This window comes from Athene noctua, chromosome 29 (genome assembly GCF_965140245.1).
Source record: "Athene noctua chromosome 29, bAthNoc1.hap1.1, whole genome shotgun sequence".
NCBI lineage: Eukaryota > Metazoa > Chordata > Aves > Strigiformes > Strigidae > Athene > Athene noctua.
The window spans coordinates 2,840,929-2,863,753 of NC_134065.1; the positions used below are offsets into that span (position 1 = coordinate 2,840,929).

The 22,825-nt window shown below is 50.8% G+C and overlaps 8 protein-coding genes across 9 annotated transcripts; 4 read left to right on the forward strand and 4 right to left on the reverse strand.

Annotated features, from left to right (window-relative positions):
• The first annotated feature begins 956 nt into the window (after positions 1-956).
• LOC141971580 (scale keratin-like) lies at positions 957-1,466 on the forward strand. Of its 2 annotated transcripts, XM_074929013.1 has the most exons (2): positions 957-1,270; positions 1,388-1,466. In XM_074929013.1, the coding sequence occupies exons 1-2, from the start codon at positions 957-959 to the stop codon at positions 1,464-1,466; spliced, it is 393 nt and encodes a 130-aa protein (XP_074785114.1). The 2 variants fall into 2 exon arrangements, with proteins under 2 accessions (XP_074785114.1, XP_074785113.1); XM_074929012.1 differs by having other exon boundaries at positions 957-1,466.
• A 2,054-nt stretch (positions 1,467-3,520) lies between these two features.
• On the reverse strand, positions 3,521-4,006 carry LOC141971517 (scale keratin-like). The gene has a single exon (XM_074928916.1). The coding sequence runs from the start codon at positions 4,004-4,006 to the stop codon at positions 3,521-3,523; it is 486 nt and encodes a 161-aa protein (XP_074785017.1).
• Positions 4,007-8,424: 4,418 nt separating this feature from the next.
• Positions 8,425-8,910, forward strand: LOC141971515 (scale keratin-like). Its single transcript, XM_074928915.1, has one exon. It carries the CDS (start codon positions 8,425-8,427, stop codon positions 8,908-8,910), a length of 486 nt encoding a protein of 161 aa, XP_074785016.1.
• Positions 8,911-12,521: 3,611 nt separating this feature from the next.
• LOC141971519 (feather keratin 3-like) lies at positions 12,522-13,361 on the reverse strand. Its single transcript, XM_074928918.1, has 2 exons — positions 13,296-13,361; positions 12,522-12,908 (listed from the first exon to the last, which is right to left on the reverse strand). Exon 2 carries the CDS (start codon positions 12,885-12,887, stop codon positions 12,522-12,524), a length of 366 nt encoding a protein of 121 aa, XP_074785019.1. The 5' UTR covers positions 12,888-12,908; positions 13,296-13,361.
• Positions 13,362-14,454: 1,093 nt separating this feature from the next.
• On the forward strand, positions 14,455-14,820 carry LOC141971518 (feather keratin 3-like). The gene has a single exon (XM_074928917.1). It carries the CDS (start codon positions 14,455-14,457, stop codon positions 14,818-14,820), a length of 366 nt encoding a protein of 121 aa, XP_074785018.1.
• Positions 14,821-17,432: 2,612 nt separating this feature from the next.
• Positions 17,433-18,272, reverse strand: LOC141971520 (feather keratin 3-like). The gene is made up of 2 exons (XM_074928920.1): positions 18,207-18,272; positions 17,433-17,819 (listed from the first exon to the last, which is right to left on the reverse strand). Exon 2 carries the CDS (start codon positions 17,796-17,798, stop codon positions 17,433-17,435), a length of 366 nt encoding a protein of 121 aa, XP_074785021.1. The 5' UTR covers positions 17,799-17,819; positions 18,207-18,272.
• A 1,348-nt stretch (positions 18,273-19,620) lies between these two features.
• On the forward strand, positions 19,621-19,986 carry LOC141971646 (feather keratin 3-like). Its single transcript, XM_074929133.1, has one exon. It carries the CDS (start codon positions 19,621-19,623, stop codon positions 19,984-19,986), a length of 366 nt encoding a protein of 121 aa, XP_074785234.1.
• A 2,269-nt stretch (positions 19,987-22,255) lies between these two features.
• On the reverse strand, positions 22,256-22,621 carry LOC141971655 (feather keratin 3-like). Its single transcript, XM_074929143.1, has one exon. It carries the CDS (start codon positions 22,619-22,621, stop codon positions 22,256-22,258), a length of 366 nt encoding a protein of 121 aa, XP_074785244.1.
• Positions 22,622-22,825: the final 204 nt, after the last annotated feature.

Here is a 22,825-nt window from a genome sequence, read left to right on the forward strand (position 1 = left end):
TGAGGTTCGATGTTTGATAAGGGCATTACCGCTGCAGCCAATCACGCACCCTGAGATGAACCAATGATGCGTATGAGAACGTCACGTGTGTTTTCCTCTTATAGCAAATCTTCTGGCTGTCCTTTACTTCCTTACTTTCATAATCTCCCACAGAACCTTGCTAAAGACTTGCAGAACATAGTGAGTGGAGAAGAGTAAAATCACCCTTAGAGAAAATAACTAAGTTTTGAGGGCAAAAGAGAGGTTGAATTGTTGGGTTTACCCAAGTCCTGGTTTACCCTGCGAATAGCAATTTTAAATGAGTTTTTTGAAAGACATTAGGGACTAAAAGACTATATATATTGAAATTATCCAGCCTGTACCCATATAGTAGCTGCATAGGTAGGAATTAGGATAATAATGCTGCCATCTCTCCTTTATTTTCTTGTCAAATGCCTTTCTGAGCAATCTGGGGAGTAACAATCCTATAATCGGTTGTTCCTACAACCCTCAGCAAAATTGGGACGAGTGGGAAGAAGAAGCTACTGTAATTAAGTTATATATAAACTACATCTCATGTAAACCTGCTGAACACAAATCCAAGATTTCCTACTGACTCATCAAATGACCTTAGACAAAGTCACTTTGTTCTCTCTGCTTTTGCTTCTCAGTTTTCAGTTTAATGTGTAGAAATATATCTAAGTTCTCTGAAGGCTGCTCGTGAGGGACAACACCTTCAGAGCTAGACGTAACATTTCCCATACGTTTTTGTATTGTGTAGGTGCCTTTTAGAAAAATTTCGAGAATCTGCTTTTTGAAAAAAGAGGGTTATGATTGCAAAATGGGAAATCAGTGTTTTTACTCAAAATCCTGTACTTGACTCAGTATTTTATTGTAAGCAGTTGAATTTTAAAGTCGCTGCCTTCTCCTTACTTTACTCCTCAGTGTGCATTGCAGCTTACCTCCATCCCTGCAAGATGTCCTGCTACGACCTGTGCTCCACCTCTGCCTCCGGCGTTTACCGCCCCCAGCCCCTGGCTGACAGTGGGAATGAGCCGTGTGTCCGTCAGTGCCCCGACTCCACGACCGTGATCCAGCCACCCCCAGTCGTCGTCACCTTCCCCGGGCCCATCCTCAGCTCCTTCCCCCAGGATTCAGTCGTGGGATCCTCTGGAGCTCCCGTTGTTGGGGGCTATGGGGGCTCTGGGTCCCTGGGCTATGGGGGTCTGTATGGCTATGGGGGCTATGGGTCCCTGGGCTATGGAGGTCTGTATGGCTATGGGGGCTATGGGTCCCTGGGCTATGGGGGTCTGTATGGCTATGGGGGCTATGGGTCCCTGGGCTATGGGGGCCTGTATGGCTGTGGGGGCTCCTCCCTGGGTTACAGGGGCCTGTATGGCTACGGCAGACCCTATGGCTATGGCTACTGCAGCCCTCACTCCTACTGGTACAACCGGTACAGCCGTGGCAGCTGCGGGCCCTGCTAAATCCCACAGAAATATCCCCTCGACTAAGGAATAACCGGGCACTGAGAGATACAACCTTGATCCACAGCAGTGGTCCCAAAGGACATGTTGTGAAATCCTGATCACCGCCACCCGACTGCAGTGGAGCTGGGAGCACACAGCACATCCTTAATTTCTTCACCCTCTACTCATGGTCTTTTGGGTTTTTTTCCATCTGTGTGTATAACGGGCAGGCTAAAACAATCAACTTATGTTCTTATGTCACTTCATTGTTCAACCAAAGAAAATTATGGAAGGAATTGCCTGCACTCTGATGCATATTCTTGCTATTCTACAGTGCTTTTCTGTGAATGTTTATTGCTCATTAAAGTCATTCTACTCTGCATCATACAAATCAACTTCTAGTTTTAATTTCTTCTGCTATGGACATACAGCTATCCTCTCTGTAAATGGGGAAAACTCACATCCTTACGTAGGACGAGGCTCAGACTTCAAAAACACAGCTGAAAAATCCCAGCTATCAGTGAAGTCAGCCACCCTTTGTTGTACGCAGTGCACACATTCAGGAACAGGAATCCTCCCTCCCCATCTGGCCCGGGTTACAATAATAACAATATGTTTAGAAATAAACCACGCTAAAGCTCCGTTTGTTAATGAGACACTTGAACGTCTTTGCTGATCACAGCAGGAGCAGAACCAGTGGCTCAGCTGAGGCTGGATTCAAAGCAGATTATGGGGAAAAGGGTGGCAGATGAAGCCCTCAGGTGGGATGGATGCTCCTGAGTCAGAAAGGATTTAGGGATGTGGGGAGAGAGTGGTGAAGGGTGTTGGTATGGAACTGCTGAGAGGGAGAGGATTGGAGGAGCTGCAACAAGGAAAAGAGCTCTTCAGCGGTGGGCGGGTTATCTAATGGACATTTTAGATGAGGAATATCATGGGAGAGGCTGAAAGTTAGAGCTGCTGAAAATTGCGGGTTCTGTTGTGAGGACTTCCCATGCAGAAGGAATTGGGAAACACAACAGTGTTGAGGATAGGTATGCAGGGTTATGACTTTTTCTACCTTTGAAGCTTTCTGGGCACCATAACTCTGTTCTCTCTGTTCCGGCAGTTCTTGCTGGTATAGATGAGTTAGTCCTTTGGGTAGCTGTAGGGAGCAGCTGGTGTTCAGTCAAAAAACACGCAACACCTTAGATTTCATGATTATACCGAAAGACCTTTAGCCACACTTCAGATTTAAAAGTCTCACTGTATGGCCTAAGAAACTTCCTTTAAGGATTTGACAGAAAATTAATTCAACTTTCTGCAGACACTGAGTTCAGGGTTTAAGTCTTTGAGTGAGAACCTGAAGTTCAGAGAGTTGAATCAGAGACTTAACTGGAAGGAATTCTTGCTGAAGTCTAATGTTTTTAAGAAAGAGTTTAAAATTAGTAAGCTACTGTTTCGTTTCTCTACAACTACTAATTTGTAACCAGCGGATGTACATCCGAGAAGCTAAATTCCTCAAAAATGTGGAGAGCAGGACGGTAGTTCATTCTGTGCTGATGGCTTCACACTGCTTTTGTACGCTTGAATTCCCTGATTTTTTTGGACAGACTATTTATCTACATAGTTTAGACTGTTACTGACAACTGAACAGTTCAGACTTCTACTAAGACAAATAACCAGGGTAAAACCATGAGAAAAAGAACACCAGAACAAGCCAAATTTGATGCAATAAACTTTTAATGATAGTGAGTAAAGGAATACATTCTCCAAGTCTTCAAGAAGTATAAAACTGTTGTCCAGTCAGAGATACATTCACATATGATTTCTTTTCTTCCCGAGTCTTGGCTGTTGATTTGAATAAACAGGAAACATTCCGAGCAATTCTGTTACAGGTTTACCTCAGGCAAGATGGAGATCTGACAGGAGAAGGGTTAAGACAGAAGCTGAAAGTAGAAGTGAAGTTCAAAAGGGGCTGAAGGGGTGCAGCTCCCTGGACATGGAACACAGCAGTGGAGGATCAGAACTTTTAGCTGTGAAACCATCACATCTCGCTGGTCGATTACACCTCGCTTGGGATATTTCTGTAGGATTTAGCAGGGCCCGCAGATGCCGCGGTTGTACCTGCCGTATCGGTAGGAGTAAGGGCTGCAGTAGCCATAGCCATAGGGTCTGCCGTAGCCATACAGGCCCCTGTAACCCAGGGAGGAGCCCCCACAGCCATACAGGCCCCCATAGCCCAGGGACCCATAGCCCCCATAGCCATACAGACCCCCATAGCCCAGGGACCCATAGCCCCCATAGCCATACAGACCCCCATAGCCCAGGGACCCATAGCCCCCATAGCCAAAGGAGCCCCCATAGCCCCCAACAACGGGAGCTCCAGAGGATCCCACGACTGAATCCTGGGGGAAGGAGCTGAGGATGGGCCCGGGGAAGGTGACGACGACTGGGGGTGGCTGGATCACGGTCGTGGAGTCGGGGCACTGACGGACACACGGCTCATTCCCACTGTCAGCCAGGGGCTGGGGGCGGTTGATGCCACCAACAGCAGTGGAGCACAGGTCGTAGCAAGACATCTCGCAGGGATGGAGGTCAGTCTGTAATACACAGTCATTTATGTTCATGTTAAAGAAATGCGAAGTACTACATTAGGATCAAGTCCAACAGAGAATCAGCAATAAATCTGAAAAGTAAACATTTTCTATTACTGTGCTTCCTAACTCTGTAACCTCGAGGCTAGTTTTGACTTTAGTATGACAAAGTCATGTAACTTCATATTGTATCTTTGGTACTTCCACATAAACTAATCTTGATAGTATTACATTACTATTAGTTGAAGTTTTCTACTTAATAAATTTGCTCTTTCCCCTTGTAAACGCAGAACTCTACTAAATGCCGCTATATATAGCAATGTATATGAACTACATCTCTTAAAATAGCCAAGAAATTCTTCGAAGCGATAAAATATTACAAATACGGGATTCAAAACTGCTTGATATAACCCTCTTCTGGAGCCTGTCTTTACAGGGCCTGATAATGAATGAGAAACTAAATGTTGTTTCCAGCAGCAAATAATCTACAGACCACTGGCAGCCTGGCAGTAACTGAAGAGGAATTGGTCCTAAGTTAAAATCAAGAGTTCTTGACAGCAAGTTAAGTTTAGCAAAGTCTGAGAGAAATCTGACTTACCCCGTTGATGAAGGCGAGTAAGGTGAGAGAAGTGGATAGAAAGACTTAAAGCAGAGAGCTTTTATACAGCTCCGTGATTGCCTGGAGGCCATTAGGCATCCTATGTGTGAGTTCATAATTAGGTACCAACCCCAAATTGTAGGACACGTCGTTCCTCAAAGTGCTGAAATTGTTTTTGCTTATTGCTTGTGCGTTGCAGGCACTTCAAACCCACACATAGCGTGACATGCATACTCCACCACAGACCTCTCTATTATCCCCAGGCTTTACGTGTGGAATTATTTTTTATTATTCCATTACTCTCTTCAACATTAAAGGAGGAAGTAATCTGACTAGATTTATTTCAGAGTCTTGCATAATTAGGATGACAGGAAGACAGTCGTTTCTTTTGTCCAGTTACAGGTCTTTAGTGTAATCAAGAGGATACCCAGAGATAAAATGGAATTTCTTTTTGGATCTCAAATGAAGACTGGAGACAAATAACAAGGGTAAAAGCCTTTCTGCAGGCTTAGCACTTCTACCTCCAGCTGCTCAACACAAGGCAAACACAATGATTAGGAAGATCTTTTAATGGCTTTTGGGTGGTTGTCTACTAGTTGTCTTTCAGTCCTGGGAACATAGAATTATTTCAGCTGACGGTCACAACTCTATGGAAACTGATTTTTTCTGAGTTTTTTCATGAATCTTTCCTTTCCGTTACATTTTATTGTACTTTCTTCTCCTACTGTTACATGTTAGAGAGACCTAGGAACATAGGACGAAGAGATGTAAGTAAATCAGCCCGTAAGACACGACTACTGAAAGGGATTCTAGCCCTGACACAATGAAGACAGATCCCGCTGTACCCTGGGTTGGGTTTTTTTGTCTAACCGTTCACTTGACACGAGCAAATTTCTGTTTCTGGACCAATGTGCCCTTAAATAAAAAAAAAGAAGGTAAATTTTATTTTTAAAGTCAATGAAAATAAGGTCCAAAAAGCATTATAAACCATGAACTGATTACAGGAAAGACCCAAGTGACCTTGACTTACCTATTTTAATGTGATAATCCCTCATAATAGTGGGGTGTATGCATTCAGGCATATTTTTTATCTAATTATGACACAGTACGTACAAGTTAGTAATGGGTGTTCATGAGGTATATGAAAATCCCTCGGAATGTTCTTATAAAACTTGGAGATTTTTTTTTTTTTCCCCAGCATTATAGCTCAGGAAATCTCCGTATGTATCTCCAGATTTGGAAAAGCTCGTAATTTAGAAATAATATGTGGTTTGAAGATAGTCACGTTGATGATTATGATAACCATGATAATGATAGAGTATTACAATAATTGCCTAAACAAAGAAAGAAACCTCAGCAAAAGCCAGCATCTGCCTTTCCCAGTGGATTCCCACCTCATAATTGCTCTCTACCAAAAGCTGCCATCAATGATGGGGTTAGCTGCAAGCTCAGTCAAGGTCAAGGACTCCTGAGGAGCAAGTTAGAAATTAAACTTCGGGAAAACGTACTCGCTCAAACTCGTGGATCAAACTGAGCTGAAAGTTCTCACTGATCGTGATTTCAGATGTTCACTGGGAATCGGTCCACTTTTTGATGTCGCTTTGATGACACTTTAGATATTTTTATGTCTAAATGGTTGCTTTTATCTATTGGATATGCAAGAACTGCAGAAATCCTTTAACACCTGTGGATGGTCTTTGATTTAAACAGGAGATCTCAGCAGTTTTGGACAGTCAGGAGACTGTTCAATGTACTTGCAGAAGTGATGAGTAAATAAGACACCAGTAAGAATTGCATATGCTGGTGTGAATCCATTGAGTTAATAAAGTTATTAGTCTGTGGCTTAGTCTGTTACTCTGAAATCTCACTTCGTAGCCGTCTCAGTAAATCACAAATTTAGATACTAATTCAGTGTACACTTTAATTATTTTTAGCTTTCCATCCTGAGTAATAAAAATATAAATGTCTTCTTTCAGAACTAAATTCAGCTTTAAATTGTAGTTTGAGGGTCAGATAAAACCTAAGGCTGTTTTGGACATCCACCACCGTGTTTGGGAATGCTCACAATATAATTTGATTCAGAGTATTGAGGATCTTGCGTGGATTCCAATATGAAATGTATCACATCTCAGATATAAACCTAAGCGCACAGAAAATATTGCCTGCCTTCCTAAGGATTTAATGGTAGATTGTATTTTATCTTTAAGAAAAGAGAGAAAACTGACGTGTCTTCGAAAGAAACACCCCACAACAGGTGATTTATTTCTCATAAATGTCTGAGCATCGTTGTCATATACAGCAGCAAAAGAAGAACATCTATGTATAAGCAGCTTACTGCATGGTGCAACTCCAAAGAGAATAGAAAACTGATATTAATTTAATGAATCATGTTTTAGGATGAAAGATGCGTTAATTTGACCCATCACTCTTTTGGATGAAAGATCCTCGTGTGATGTAACGTGTGTGTTATGTTACGTGATAATTGAAATCAAGTAGTAAACAAACCCAAAGCAAACCGATTTCATCACGTTGCAGAGCTATCAATAAAAAAAAAAAAAAAAAAAAAAAAAAGTGCCGTGTCAACTAATTAGATTCGTATTCACAAAAGCAGCCTCTCATCCCTCAGGCAGTCTGAACTGTATAAAAGCTCTCTCCACTCAGGGTTCTTCCAACCTCTCCTCTTCCCTTCTCAAGTGAATTGGGTAAGTCTGAATTTTCTCTCTACGACTTTTGGAATAGCTCTTTGCTGTAGAATTTAATCTAGGATGGTCTCTTGCAATTAGAACTAATGGGTAAAGCTCTAGGTGAAAAGATTAAAGCCGACTAAAATTATTCCAAGTGTTACGGACAGCTGATTTCTGTGTTCAGGATTGGCATTTAATTTCAGAGCGAAGTTTCTTGATATGGCAAAAAAAAAAAAAAAAAGTCCATTATTCTGTCACATCCAACAGATAAAGGAATGATGTGGCTAGTTCAATATGCATGCCTCTTCTGTTTGTTTATGCAGGTAACTGGAAGTTATTTGTAAAAGTTTAAATCTTCATGGTTCGTAGGGAAAGGCTGAGCTTAGAAGCAAACCTTCCATTATCTCCAGTTCATTCTGTTACAGATCGCTCAAAGCGCTCTTACATGAATTCAAGATAAAAGGGCATAAATACCACCAGGGATCAGGCACTGGCTTAGAGGAGGACACAGAAGAATTGAGAGATGTTGAAAATGCTCAATCAGAAATTTGGTTGAGGGGTGATGGAGGGAATTTAAGGAGTTGACAGGTGAAGCATTGGGTTTTTCACGTTAATGGGGACAAGTTGTTTGGGCTGAGACTTTTTCAAAAGAGTTCAGAGCCTGGAATCAAAACGCTGCGTTGAGGTAGTTGTAAATATCTCAGTGCCCTGATTCAACGTTTGGAAATTGAGGACAGTAATCTTTGCAATTCCCTTGTAATGGTCTCATCAAACAAGTTACTGAGCAAATCTGGACAATGATTTATAATCCCTGTTCTGACAAGGCTCAGCACAAAGGAGATCAGTGGGAATGAAGAGTTAGAGTCATGAAATCACGCATAACAACACGCTCCATTCTTGGAGTCCCAGTCCTCGCTGATCCACTGACTCACCAAAGCGTCTGAGCAAATAACTTTGCTGTTCTGCTTCCGTTTTCATTTCCAATAGACATAAGCAAATTGGTGCACTTCAGAACACTTGTCTGAGGGAAGACAGTGAACTCTACAGCACTTTTATGTATGTGAATAATGTTTTGCACTTGGTAAAATCAGTTCTTGTAGATTGACCTCCATCCCTGCGAGATGTCTTGCTACGACCTGTGCTCCACTGCTGTTGGTGGCATCAACCGCCCCCAGCCCCTGGCTGACAGTGGGAATGAGCCCTGTGTCCGTCAGTGCCCCGACTCCACGACCGTGATCCAGCCACCCCCAGTTGTCGTCACCTTCCCCGGGCCCATCCTCAGCTCCTTCCCCCAGGATTCAGTCGTGGGATCCTCTGGAGCTCCCGTTGTTGGGGGCTATGGGGGCTCCTTTGGCTATGGGGGCTATGGGTCCCTGGGCTATGGGGGTCTGTATGGCTATGGGGGCTATGGGTCCCTGGGCTATGGGGGTCTGTATGGCTATGGGGGCTATGGGTCCCTGGGCTATGGGGGTCTGTATGGCTGTGGGGGCTCCTCCCTGGGTTACAGGGGCCTGTATGGCTACGGCAGACCCTATGGCTATGGCTACTGCAGCCCTTACTCCTACCGATACGGCAGGTACAACCGTGGCATCTGCGGGCCCTGCTAAATCCTACAGAAATATCCCTTGACTAAAGAACGACTGGCAAATGCATGATACAACCTTGATCCTCAACTGAGCTCCTGAGTAAGGGGCAGAACATCAAAGACTTCCTCTTAGACAGAGAACTCAGAATAGCTCCAAAAATTACACTTCTCATTTCCTTCATTTGTTTCATCTCCTCTTCCTTGCCCCTGCCAGTGGACAAATGTGTGACTCCACCAACATCCCAGAGAACATTTGCTTCTCCCTGCAACTGCCACCGCCTGAAGGAGCAGCTCTCTTGAAGCCCACAGGGACAACCTGCCTGCCTCTGCCTGTTGTGTCTTTCTCCAGTTGTTCTTTCCAGCCCTTTCAATAAAACAACCCTGCATCTAAAGCCTGCCTCTCCGTTTTTCCTTTCAAGGAGCTGGGTGGGCTGCAGGACTCCCTTGCCCTGCACGTGGCCCCTGTGAACCACGTCAGGGCAGTGTCTTGGCACCAGCAGAGTCAGGCTGAGCTGCCTTTGGGGAGACCCCACAGCCCTGGCACCTCTGGCCACACACAGTCCTGCTGCTAAGAAACGTATCTGCCCAATCTTTCACTGCTACTGAGCTGAAATTATCATCTCTATACTAATTATTCCAGTTGTCAGACTTCCAGTAGTTCGTCCAATTTTTGTTGACTCCTTAATTTAGCGCTGAATTCATTTTACATCTTCCCAGATGATGGACCAGAAATCATCAAACTGTTTTCAAAAACAAAGTAAAAAAAAAACCATGGCCTGAAGTTCTGTCAAAGCGTATTCTGAAAAGGAACAAAAGGAGGAAGGTAAACAAAGGGAAACAATTTTTAAGATAGGTATCTGATGAGTAAACATCAAGCACTACCTCTTCTTTTTTTCTTAATCACGGCTGTGATAACAGTTGCCTCAGGGAAATTTTGGCTGAGTCTGTAAGTCAGCTCGGTGAAGTAAAAAGAACATGAACTAACGCATTACGGAGGATTTACCTGTTACTTCACTGAGACTCTTTCAAAGAAAAGCTCTGGGAATGGATGTTGGATTTTTTTGATCTCAACCCTTTGTCAGTGTAATGGATTAGCAAGTCCTATTTTAACAGGTAATTTCAATATTCCCTGCCCAAATCTAACTGGATATGTCAGAGGGTTGTGTGCTGTAAGTAGCAACAAGTTGAAATGAAAATTAGTCTGTGGAACTCACAAATCTTGCTTTTATTTTAAGAAAATGCTATTTTATTTTTAATGATTAACAAATACTTATTGAGAATATTTTGACCAATAAAGCCCTTCGCTGGAAGGTTCTCCTCTCTCTCTCTCTGCTGCACCCTTCCTGTCCCAACACTGCCTGCCCTCATGACCATGAGTTTTTTGGGAAAGATTTAGGGGGATCTGGGAAGGAACTGGATCTTGCAGGGCCCAGCTGAGAGCCCAATCCTTTTCCCACAAGCACCTGGGTTATGTGAAGAGCCTGAGCAGCTGAGGTGGAGAAGAAAGATTCCTGTCTTCTGGACACAAGGGAACAGCTCTCTCTCCCTACTTCCACTTTCCATCCTCACACGGTTTGACGCAAGGATGCTGCTGCCATGAATTCCCAGGAGCCCAGCAATCAACCTCCTGGCTTGTGCCGCATCAGCCCTGCATCTCCTTGGCTCGGGTGCCTCTCTTGTGCCGAGAAAATCCCTCTTTTCTCCCAGCTACTTCAGCCAGGGCAGTTCCTGGGACACCTTTACAGGACAGGGATGTCTGGTTTCCTCTCCATTTCTCTTCTGCTCAGCAACACGATACTTGTTCTCATGCACAGGCTCCAAGAGGTACTTCAGTGTAAATCCTACATGACCACAGCTGAACACCTGAGCTCTGATTGCCAACTTTTCTACAGATTCTCTCAACAAGGCAGCGTCAGGCAGGTACCAGCCAGCGCCCAACTAGACGTGTATTGTGTCAGACAGCAAGTGCCTAGCCCAAGATAACAAGATTGGTGAGAGTTGTTAGCACCCAGCTAACACGATTACACAGCTTCTGTTTGGGCTGGATGCCTGTTCGGGGTGAGCTCATGTCTGATTACAAAATAGTACATAGAGATACGCTTTCTGTCAGTGTCTAATGTTATAGGGGAGTTATAGGAATAAAGGGAGTTTACTACACTCATTACTTAAGGATCAGCCTCAGAAAACCTCTAATTATTTGTTTGCATCAATGGCATTGGGACATAATTCGGGAGCACTGTTTTACGTGCCACACAGAAAGCTGAGTAGCATTAAACAGAGAGGGAATCAGATTTTAAGACTGGAAAAACGAGATGGCTTAACTGATGGGAGTAACATTAACGGCACAATCTCCAGTAAAACAGTGCAAAGCCATGCACCTGCCGACTGCGGAGAAAAGATATGGTGTAACACAGGTTATAATGAGAAAGAAGTGGAGAAAAAATTTTCTGAGTAGCCGCAAATAGGTGATGGTAAGGTATAGGGAGATAGCATGCTCTTGAGTGAATCCATAGTAAATACAGAATACCAGAGTAGTGAGAAGAACCTGTAAAAACAAAGGGAAAAATACACGCACGTTCCCTTTTACTGGCAGCCTGTCAGTATTTCTCCAAAAGACAAGGTGAATCCAAAAAATTTAAATGGCACCAATCTTAAATTCAATAATCCCATAAGTACCTTAATAAGGGGTAAAATAATGTTGTGGGATGGGTCATCTTGAGTAAAATTAAAAAAAAAAAACCAAAACAAAACAATAAAATATCTCTGTTTGCTTTTGAACCTAAGGGAGTTAAAATTTCCCTGAATGTGATAGAGTAGCAGTTTTCCAGAAGTACGAAGTTTTGGTGAATGAGAGAAGAGAGCATCATGCTTTTTGGAAGAACATCAGCAGGAACTAAGACACCACCCGGTAATACGTAACTATGAATAGCCCCAAAATATATCTGTATGCCTATTTATATATAAGTACACGTAGATTTTGTGAAGAGGCATCTATAGTCTAACCACCTGCTCCCAATTCTTTGCTAGACTTCGGGAACTGAATCACTCCTCTCCCAAATTAAGGAAAAGAAGATCTCCCCTGAGCTTAGAACCACTCATTTGGAGCTGCAGAAGAAGTGAGGAACCAACTATTTGCTCCTAGGAATGGCGCATGATAATCACTGGTAAAATGGCTACCGGAGAGACCAGCATCTGTCTGTCACAGCTGCAGGGCAAGGAATCTCAGACAGGGAGAGAAGATGCAAAAAAACTTTATTGTGCCCAGAGGGGCAGGAAAGAGAGACCCAGAGAATCTCTTTGGGACATGTTAGGGGAGGCAGAGGGATCTTCTCCAGAGCATTGTTTCTCAATCCAGAGGCATTATGGATCCTGAGGATTTGGCACTGCAGCCTCACACAGCTCTTCAGGTCCAAGTCTTGCACCATCCAACATCTGGGAGGAGAAGAGAGGGGAGGGGAGCAGAGGGCAGGAGAGGGGGGCAGGAAATGGCCGAGGGTGTGTGGCACTGCCAGCTGCCCAGGTGTTGGCTGTGGCTGCTCAGCACTGCTCAGAGCCTCGTGCCCACCAGCTCAGCCCTGCATGGGGGTGGTGATGGCGATTGGGCTGGGGCCAGTGCCTGGGTCTGGGCTGGGTCTAGCAGGGCCCACAGGTGTCCCAGAGCTTCCTGCTGTAGCGGGGCAGGGCACAAGGGCTGCAGGCAGGAGAAGCGTAGGGTCTGCCAAAGGTGCAGAGGCCCCCTGAGCCCAGCGTGGCCCCGGCGCCATAGAGGCCCCCCAGCCCCAGGTTGCCCCCAAAGGCGGGGGCTCCGGACGAGCCCACCACGGCTTGCTGGGGGAAGGAGCTGAGGATGGGGCCGGGGAAGGTGACGACGACGGGCGGCGGCTGGATGAAGGCCGACGAGTCGGGGCACTGCCGGGCGCACAGCTCGTTGCAGCTCTCAGCGATGGGCTGGGGGACGGCGACGCCGCTTTTCGGTGGGCACAGGTCGTAGCAAGACATCTTTGTGTGAGAGAGCTGAGCCTGAAACACACGGCCACAAGAACAGATGTCGTGAATGCGGAGGAGATACCACAGCTGTGCAGTGCCCTCTTCCCAGGGCTGCCCCAAACCAGGAAAGGCCACAGCAACCACCATGACCTCAGTGCCCAACGCTTGCCCTTAGCCCAAACTGCCCCCTCGGTGCCCTCCTCTCTGCACTCCGAGGGCACACAAAGACTCCCCGAGAGCCTGTGCAGGGCCTGGCTCTGTGAGTCCCGGCCACGGGGCTCCCTCCTCCTCCCGCTGTGGCTCAGCCCACCCTGGCTGTCCAAGGCAGCTGCCACACGCCTGCTGCCCTCAGAGCTCTCCTGGCCAGGGAGGCACAAAGCCGGTCCCTGCCACAGGAGGCAGAGACCCAGAGGCACCCACCTTCCCTTTCCTGAGCAGAGCGAGGCAGGAGCGATGGATGCCAGTGCTCGCTGAGGGCAGAGCTTTTATGCTGTGTGGCGAGTGAGGGGAGGAGCTGGCCACGCTGGGGGCACATGGACTGTGACACACAAGCCCCTGGCTCCTCCCTGGCGTGGCACGGGGCTGTTGTGCTGACGCCGCTTCCTCAGCAGCCCCAACCCGCTCTATCAGCCCCTGCAATTACCCTGCTTGGGCGCTTGCCAGCTGCCACCTCATGGGCCAAATGAGCCCCAGGGTCCTGGCACTGGCCAAGAAGGCCCCTCGCAAAGGTATTCGAAATACCAGTGACCGCATGACTATCGACAGAGGCATAAGGTTACGAAATGGCACAGCACAGGCACTCCTCTGCGGCACTGCCTGCTCAGCACGATGCATCACTCGCCAGTGCAAGTGATCTGCCTTCAGGTGTTGGTCATCGACCTCTGCCAGTCTGGGGCAGAAAGACCTCTCTTGCTCTTCTCTCCTCAGCTACTTGGTGCAAGGATCACAGATCCCCTCCTGATCCCACAGAGCACAAGCTTGTACGAACCGTGTCACAGCCCCGCCGGCTCCTCACAGATGTCCTTGGAGAAACATTGCTGGGGCCTGGTGCTGGGCAGGGCCTTCCCTTGGAGTGCTGGGGAGCTGGGAGCCCAGTCTGAAGTCTCAGCTGCAACAGCCCATGGTGGGAATGGCCCCACTGGGCTTGGGGGTGGCTCTGCTCCCATTAGAGCCCAGCTGCAGGCACTGGGCAGAGATGTCTTCCCAGGGCAGAGCACAGGGCAGGCAGGAGCTGAAGAAGCGCGGCTGTGGTGAGGGGATGCTGACTCAGGGTGGGGCAGGAGCTGGACAGCACCATTGTCATCGTTGTCATCGTTGTCATCAGCAGGAGGGAGTGCCCCTCTGCACATTGGCCCACGGGGTGCTGAGCAATGGTGGGGATGGTATAAAAGCTCTGCCTCTGCCAGGCTCTCCCATCCTCTGCTCTGGCCGCCTTCTCCTTGGGGAACAGGGTAAGTCTGGGAGCGCTTCTCCTCCTTGCCCTCTGAGACAGCTTCTCCACCTCTGATGCTCTTCCCCTACTATTCTACCTATCTCCATCTCTGCTCTCTTTCAGAGCACCGTCCAATCCCACACAAAGATGTCTTGCTACGACCTGTGCCCACCGAAAAGCGGCGTCGCCGTCCCCCAGCCCATCGCTGAGAGCTGCAACGAGCTGTGCGCCCGGCAGTGCCCCGACTCGTCGGCCTTCATCCAGCCGCCCCCCGTCGTCGTCACCTTCCCCGGCCCCATCCTCAGCTCCTTCCCCCAGCAAGCCGTGGTGGGCTCGTCCGGAGCCCCCGCCTTTGGGGGCAACCTGGGGCTGGGGGGCCTCTATGGCGCCGGGGCCACGCTGGGCTCAGGGGGCCTCTGCACCTTTGGCAGACCCTACGCTTCTCCTGCCTGCAGCCCTTGTGCCCTGCCCCGCTACAGCAGGAAGCTCTGGGACACCTGTGGGCCCTGCTAGACCCAGCCCAGCCCCAGGCACTGGCCCCAGCCCAATTGCCATCACCACCCCTATGCAGGGCTGAGCTGGCGGGCACGAGGCTCTGAGCAGTGCTGAGCAGCCACAGCCGAGCCAACGTCTGGGCAGCTGGCAGTGCCACACACCCTTAACTTTTCCTTGCCCCCTTCTCCTGCCCCCTGCTCCATTCCCTGCCCTTCTTCTCCCTGCTCTTGGATGGTGCAGGACGTGGACCCAAAGGGCTCTGTGAGGCTGCAGTGCCAAATCCTCAGGATCTGCCACATCAAGGGACCATCTGTATTGAGAAACGATGCTCTGGAGAAGATCCCTCTGCCTCCCCCACACATGGCAATCAGCATAATAAAGGTTTTTTGCATCCAAGTCCTTTCTCTCTCCATCCTTGCCACATGTTAGGAAGAGCGTATGGGTCGGTGCTTGGCAGCTGTGGGAGGATAAATTCAGGTTTTGAGATGCCCAGTAGAGTTGAGTTTGGGAAGTCCTAGGAGAAAGAGGATGCAGGCAGCAGGCGCGGTAAGGAGAATCTTTTGCAGGAACTGGGGAAAGGGCAGAGGGCAGAGAGCAAGGCATACGTGGGCAGTGCTCCTTTGCTTCATTTTCACAGTCTGGAGTGCCCCCAGCTCTGCCAGGTCTGGCTGCTCTGTAGTAACATGGCAACATCTCCAGGCACCTGCACAGAGGAGGCTGGATGAGAGCCTGTGTTTGCCTCCAAGCCTGGGAAATGGCCATCGATTACTGGAGAGCAGCTCTTCAGCAAGTGCTCTTGGGGGTCCTGGGGGACACCAAGGTGAACACGAGCTGGCAATGTGCCGCAAGGCAAGGGCGGCCAGCAGTGTCCTGGGCTGACATGGAGGAGTGTGGCTGGCAGGTAGAGGGAGGGGATCCTTGGGGATCCTTGCCCTCCACACAGCAGTGGTGAAGCCACCCCTTGTGTGCTGGGCTCCCCAGCACAGGGGACATATGGGGCTACTGCAGAGAGGCCAGCAAAGGGCCATGCAGACAGTGAAGGAACAGGGAGCACTTCTCTTCTGTGGAAAGCCCCAGAGAGCCTGGACTGTTCCTCCTGGCATCAAGAAGGCTCATGGGAGTCTCATCAATGTGCACAGATACCTGAAGGGAAGGCATCAAGAAGATGGATCCAGGTTCTTGTCAGAGGTGTCCAGTGCCAGGACAAGAGGCAATGGGCACCAGATGAAACCCAGGAGGATCCGCCTTAAAATCCCAAATCAGTATTTTCACTGTGTAGTTGATTGAGGACGGACCCAGGTTGTCCACGAGGTTGTGAAGACTCTGTTCTTGGAGATATGTAAAAGCCGTGTGGACACGGTGCTCGGCAGCTGGCTCTGGGTGACCCCGATGAGGTGGCAGCATGACAAGATGCCCTGCAAAGGCTCCTGCCTTAATACTCAGGCTTTGATTTCTGTGATTTTCTCTCTGTGGCAGAGAACAGAGGAGACCAAGTGTGTTGATTTGTGCTTGGGGTGCCATGGAAAGGGGAATGGATGAAGTAGAAGAGAGAGGGAACAAAGTCAAAGGTATAAGGAATGAGTAGGCAAAGGGAAGGGGGATGAAAAAGGACGTGGAAGGTGAAAGGAAAAGAGGAAGGGGAAAAAATAGATGAAGGAGAAGATGGAAAGAGAGAGGGAAGGGGAAAAGGATGGGGAAGGAGATAGACAAGGGGAAAAGAAAGGGGTTGGGAAGGGAGAGAATGAAAAGGGGAAGGAGAAGATGTTGAGGTAGGGGAAGGGGGTGAAGAAGGAGAGGGCAAGGAGAAGAGGGAGGGGATGAATTAGGGGAACGTGGAGAGGAAGGGTGAGAAGAATCGGAAATGGAAGGGGAAGGAGAAGAAGAAGAGGGAGAAGAAGCAGATAAAGGGAAAGAAGAAGAGGAAAGGTAAAAGGATAGGGAAGAGGAAGTGTAGGTCTCCCATTTGCTGCTTTTCTCAAAGTCTCAAACAGACACATGGTATGACAAAGGGGCTGGGACCCCACCAGGCAATGCCCCTGGGTGGCTCCCAGCCCCTGGGGCAGCCACACTCATGCTCAGGGAGACTCCAGGTCTGCAAATGCCCCAGGGCTTCAGGTGCTGTAGGGAGCAGATGTGTCTGGATTTGGGCAGGGCCCTTGAGTTCAGCTGTGGGACCAAGTGTGGCCTGAGCTGTCAGGGCTGTGGGGGCTCCCCAAAGGGAGCTCAGACCGGCTCTGCTGGACAGGGACTGCCCTAGGCCAGATGGCTGGTGTCAGGTGCAGGGTGAGGAAGCCCTGAAGTGCACATAACTCCTTGAAAAGAAAACCTGAGAGGCAGATTTGGATGCAGGATTCTTTTATTGAAAGGGCATGAATAAAACACTGGATAAAAACACATAAGGCAGAGGCAGGCAGGTTTTCCCTGTGGGCTTCAAGAGAGATGCTCCTTTGGGCTATTGCCATGAAGTGGCTGTTGGAAGGACAAGCAAGTGCTCTGCGGGAGGATGGTGGAGTCAAACCCATGGAGAAGGGCAGAAATAAGGAGGAGAGGAAGCAGGGAGAGAGTAGAAAGGAGACAGAAGGAAAGGAGGAGTGAGATGTCTCAGGGTCTCAGGGTTTTCTGGGCTGGGTCTAGCAGGGCCCACAGGTGTCCCAGAGCTTCCTGCTGTAGCGGGGCAGGGCACAAGGGCTGCAGGCAGGAGAAGCGTAGGGTCTGCCAAAGGTGCAGAGGCCCCCTGAGCCCAGCGTGGCCCCGGCGCCATAGAGGCCCCCCAGCCCCAGGTTGCCCCCAAAGGCGGGGGCTCCGGACGAGCCCACCACGGCTTGCTGGGGGAAGGAGCTGAGGATGGGGCCGGGGAAGGTGACGACGACGGGCGGCGGCTGGATGAAGGCCGACGAGTCGGGGCACTGCCGGGCGCACAGCTCGTTGCAGCTCTCAGCGATGGGCTGGGGGACGGCGACGCCGCTTTTCGGTGGGCACAGGTCGTAGCAAGACATCTTTGTGTGAGAGAGCTGAGCCTGAAACACACGGCCACAAGAACAGATGTCGTGAATGCGGAGGAGATACCCCAGCTGTGCAGTGCCCTCTTCCCAGGGCTGCCCCAAACCAGGAAAGGCCACAGCAACCACCATGACCTCGGTGCCCAACGCTTGCCCTTAGCCCAAACTGCCCCCTCAGTGCCCTCCTCTCTGCACTCCGAGGGCACACAAAGACTCCCCGAGAGCCTGTGCAGGGCCTGGCCCTGTGAGTCCCGGCCACGGGGCTCCCTCCTCCTCCCGCTGTGGCTCAGCCCACCCTGGCTGTCCAAGGCAGCTGCCACACGCCTGCTGCCCTCAGAGCTCTCCTGGCCAGGCAGGCACAAAGCCGGTCCCTGCCACAGGAGGCAGAGACCCAGAGGCACCCACCTTCCCTTTCCTGAGCAGAGCGAGGCAGGAGCGATGGATGCCAGTGCTCGCTGAGGGCAGAGATTTTATGCTGTGTGGCGAGTGAGGGGAGGAGCTGGCCACGCTGGGGGCACATGGACTGTGACACACAAGCCCCTGGCTCCTCCCTGCGTGGCACGGGGCTGTTGTGCTGACGCCGCTTCCTCAGCAGCCCCAACCCGCTCTATCAGCCCCTGCAATTACCCTGCTCGGGCGCTTGCCAGCTGCCACCTCATGGGCCAAATGAGCCCCAGGGTCTTTTCATTATCTCGGTGTGTAAGAGGGCACGCAGCGTGACAAATGCTGACTGAGAGCACTCTGCGTGCCAGAATTCCTGCCCTAGGGCTTGGTCTTAAGGTGCCACATTCTGTTTTTGCAGAGTCACTGGGAAGACCAGGGTTCTGTCACTGGGCAAGAAGGCCCCTCGCAAAGGCCTCCCGAATACCAACGACCGCATGACGTACACCGTGTGGCTGTAATCTAGAGAGGCGCGAGTTTACGAAATGGCACAGCACAGGCACTCCTCTGCGGCACTGCCTGCTCAGCACGATGCATCACTCACCAGCCCTACGGAGCCGGCCTCCATCTGCCTGCAGGCGTTGGTCATCGACCTGTGCCAGTCTGGGGCAGAAAGACCCCTCGTGCTCTTCCCTCCTGAGCTGTGTGGTGCAAGGATCACAGATCCCCTCCTGATCATACAGAACACAAGCTCATGCCAGCCCTGCCACTGTCCCACCGGCCCCCACAGGTGTCCTGTGTTCTCCAATGATGGGGCCTGGTGCTGGGCAGGGCCTTCCCACTGGGTGCTGTGGAACTGGGAGTCCCATCTGAAGACTCAGCTGCAGCAGCCCCCAGTAGGAATTGCTCTGCTGGGATTCGGTGTGACTCTCCTCCCAGCAGAGCCCAGCTGTGGGCACAGAGATGTCTTCCCAGGGCAGAGCACAGGGCTGGCAGGAGATGCAGAAGCACGGCCCTCTCCTGCCGGGCGCAGCTCCCAGAAGGGAGATGCTGCTGCCACAGCAGAAAAGGCAGGAAAGGCTCTGAGATGGTGTGTGCTGCTGTGGTGAGGGGATGCTGACTGAGGGTGGGGCAGGAGCTGGACAGCACCATTGTCATCTTTGTCATCGTTGTCATCGTTGTCATCAGCAGGAGGGAGTGCCCCTCTGCACATTGGCCCTCGGGGAGCTGAGCAATGGTGGGGATGGTATAAAAGCTCTGCCTCTGCCAGGCTCTCCCATCCTCTGCTCTGGCCGCCTTCTCCTTGGGGAACAGGGTAAATCTGGGAGCACTTCTCCTCCTGGATCCATGAGCCAGTCCCTCGACCTCAGGTGATCCCCTCTACTGCAACCTTGCTATTTCTGTTCTCTTGCAGAGCACCGTCCCATCCCACACAAAGATGTCTTGCTACGACCTGTGCCCACCGAAAAGCGGCGTCGCCGTCCCCCAGCCCATCGCTGAGAGCTGCAACGAGCTGTGTGCCCGGCAGTGCCCCGACTCGTCGGCCTTCATCCAGCCGCCGCCCGTCGTCGTCACCTTCCCCGGCCCCATCCTCAGCTCCTTCCCCCAGCAAGCCGTGGTGGGCTCGTCCGGAGCCCCCGCCTTTGGGGGCAACCTGGGGCTGGGGGGCCTCTATGGCGCCGGGGCCACGCTGGGCTCAGGGGGCCTCTGCACCTTTGGCAGACCCTACGCTTCTCCTGCCTGCAGCCCTTGTGCCCTGCCCCGCTACAGCAGGAAGCTCTGGGACACCTGTGGGCCCTGCTAGACCCACACCCAGAAAACCCTGAGACCCTGGGCCACCTCAGCCTCACTCCTTTTCTCTTTAATCCATCCCTTCTTCCCTCTTCATGCTGCATCTCCTCCTCCTTACCCCTCCCCTTACCCAAAGGTGCGATTCCACCGTCCCCCCACAGGGCACTTCTTGTCTCTCCAGCAGCCACCGCCTGGCAGAAGCCTGAAGGAGCAGCTCTCTTGAAACCCACAGGCACAACTTGCCTGACGCTACTTGTATCTTTCTCCAGTAGTTAATTTCTACCCTTTCAATAAAAGAATCTTGCATCCAAATCTGCCTCTCTGTTGTTGTTTCAGGGAGTTGTGTGCAGTGCAGTGGTCCCTCACCCTGCACGTGAACCCCCTCACCTGGGCCAGGGCAGTCTCTCTGTCCCAGCAGAGCTGGGCTGAGCTGCTTTTGGGGAGACCCCACAGCCCCGGCAGCTCTGGCCACACACAGCTTCCTATCCCATTCCCTTTCCCTTCTCTTGCTTCTGTTTCTTCTTTCCCTTCACTCCTTCTCCTGCTTCTTATTGTCCTTCATGTTCCACTTTGCTTTTTTCCATTGTCTCACCCTTTCCCTCCCTTTTCTCTAATTCTCTCTCACCTACCCTTTTCTCCTTCACTTTCCCTTTCTCCTTCCACTGCTCCCCACCAGCTAAACCACCACACACTACTCCTCAGTTCCCTGTCACACAGAGAAAAACTCAGAAAGCAAACCCTGATTCTTGGGGCAGGAGCCTTTGCAGGGCATCTTGTCATGCTGCCATCTCAGCAGGGTCACCCAGAGCCGCCTGCTCAGCACCGGGTACACACGCCTTTGTCTCCAGTGACAGAGACTTCACAACGTCCTGGGAAAACCTGTGTCCATGCTCGCTCACCCTCACAGTGGCAGGAGTTGTGGGCTGTTGAGGCAGAGGCTCCTGTGTTTCAGCTGGTGCCCATTGCGTCTTGTCCTGGCACTGGACACCTCTGACCAGAGGCTGGACCCATCTTCTCGAACCCTTCCCTTCTTGTGTCTGTGCACATTGATGAGAACCCATCCGGTCGATACAGGGAGCAACAGTCACGGTGCTCTGAGGCACTCGCCAGGAGAGAAATTCTCCCTGTCCCTTCAGCACTTTTGTGGTTTAAGCCCAGCTGACATCTAAACAGCCCAGAGCACCTCGCTCAGTCCGCCACTGCTGAGATATGTGAGAGAATCGGAGGGCTAAAAGTGAGAAAACTGGTGTGTTGGGATAAAAAGAGTTTAAGAGGTAAAGGAAAAGCCTTGCATGCAGCCAAGCAAATAAGGAATTCATTTTCTACTTGCGATTAGCAGCAGGTGTTCAGCAGAACAGGGCGGCCACACTGGCAATGGTTACTTGGGAAGACAAATGCCATCACTCCAAAGATCTTCCTTCTTTCTTCTTCCCCCAGCTTCCTATTGCTGAGCATGATGTCCTATGCCATGGAATATTGACAATCATTTTCAAGGCACGGGTTTAAGTACTGTCTCTGGTTCAGCCTGCTCCGTACAGACGGACAGAGAGGTTTCCAAGTTTCCATGAAGCAGCTGGACCTGGTGCCACTATCGGTCTCAGAAGATGAAGCAAAGGAGCACTGCCAGCACCTGCCCTGCTGTCTGCCCCCTGACCATTCCCCACCTCCTGCAAGCTCCACCAAGAGGCTCTCTTTCCCCTGCCTGCTGCCTGCATCCTCCCTCTCCCAGCACTTCCCATGATCACCTTCCCTGGGCATCTCAAACCCAGCATTCACCCTCCCACAGCAGCAGAGCACTTGCCACAAGACTTTCCCAAGTTTGGGACAATGAGGGAGTGAGACATGACTTGGATGCAGGAAAACTTTATTGTGCCCAGAGGGCCAGGAGAGACTGTCAGACAGATGGCAGGCAAAGCCGGAGGATGGTTGATATGCAGTAGGGAAAGCAGAGAGATCCTTTCCAGAGGATGTTTTCTCACTCCGGATGGCCGCATGGAGAGGTATTGAGGATCCCGAGGAGTTGGACCTCGAGCCTTGCAGAGCCCTTCGGTTACACGTCCGGCCCGATCAAAGAGCTGGGAGGAGAAGGAAGTGGAGGGGAGCAGAGGGCAGGAGAAGGGGGCACAAAAGGGCGAAGCTTGTGTAGCACTGCCAGCTACTCAGGTGTTGGCTGGGGCTGGGGCTGCTCAGCACTGCTCAGAGCCTCGTGCCCGCCAGCTCAGCCCTGCATGGGGGTGGTGATGGCATTTGGGCTGGGGCCAGTGCCTGGGGCTGGGCTGGGTCTAGCAGGGCCCACAGGTGTCCCAGAGCTTCCTGCTGTAGCGGGGCAGGGCACAAGGGCTGCAGGCAGGAGAAGCGTAGGGTCTGCCAAAGGTGCAGAGGCCCCCTGAGCCCAGCGTGGCCCCGGCGCCATAGAGGCCCCCCAGCCCCAGGTTGCCCCCAAAGGCGGGGGCTCCGGACGAGCCCACCACGGCTTGCTGGGGGAAGGAGCTGAGGATGGGGCCGGGGAAGGTGACGACGACGGGGGGCGGCTGGATGAAGGCCGACGAGTCGGGGCACTGCCGGGCGCACAGCTCGTTGCAGCTCTCAGCGATGGGCTGGGGGACGGCGACGCCGCTTTTTGGTGGGCACAGGTCGTAGCAAGACATCTTTGTGTGGGATGGGACGGTGCTCTGAAAGAGAACAGAAATAGCAAGGTTGCAGTAGAGGGGAGCGCCTGAGGTCGAGGGACTGGCTCACAGATCCAGGAGGAGAAGCGCTCCCAGACTTACCCTGTTCCCCAAGGAGAAGGCGGCCAGAGCAGAGGATGGGAGAGCCTGGCAGAGGCAGAGCTTTTATACCATCCCCACCAT

Coding starts and splice junctions, on each gene's coding strand:
- LOC141971580 (XM_074929012.1), top strand. CDS start 957: ATGTCCTGCTACGACCTGTGCTCCACCTCTGCCTCCGGCGTTTACCGC.
- LOC141971517 (XM_074928916.1), bottom strand. CDS start 4,006: ATGTCTTGCTACGACCTGTGCTCCACTGCTGTTGGTGGCATCAACCGC.
- LOC141971515 (XM_074928915.1), top strand. CDS start 8,425: ATGTCTTGCTACGACCTGTGCTCCACTGCTGTTGGTGGCATCAACCGC.
- LOC141971519 (XM_074928918.1), bottom strand. CDS start 12,887: ATGTCTTGCTACGACCTGTGCCCACCGAAAAGCGGCGTCGCCGTCCCC.
- LOC141971518 (XM_074928917.1), top strand. CDS start 14,455: ATGTCTTGCTACGACCTGTGCCCACCGAAAAGCGGCGTCGCCGTCCCC.
- LOC141971520 (XM_074928920.1), bottom strand. CDS start 17,798: ATGTCTTGCTACGACCTGTGCCCACCGAAAAGCGGCGTCGCCGTCCCC.
- LOC141971646 (XM_074929133.1), top strand. CDS start 19,621: ATGTCTTGCTACGACCTGTGCCCACCGAAAAGCGGCGTCGCCGTCCCC.
- LOC141971655 (XM_074929143.1), bottom strand. CDS start 22,621: ATGTCTTGCTACGACCTGTGCCCACCAAAAAGCGGCGTCGCCGTCCCC.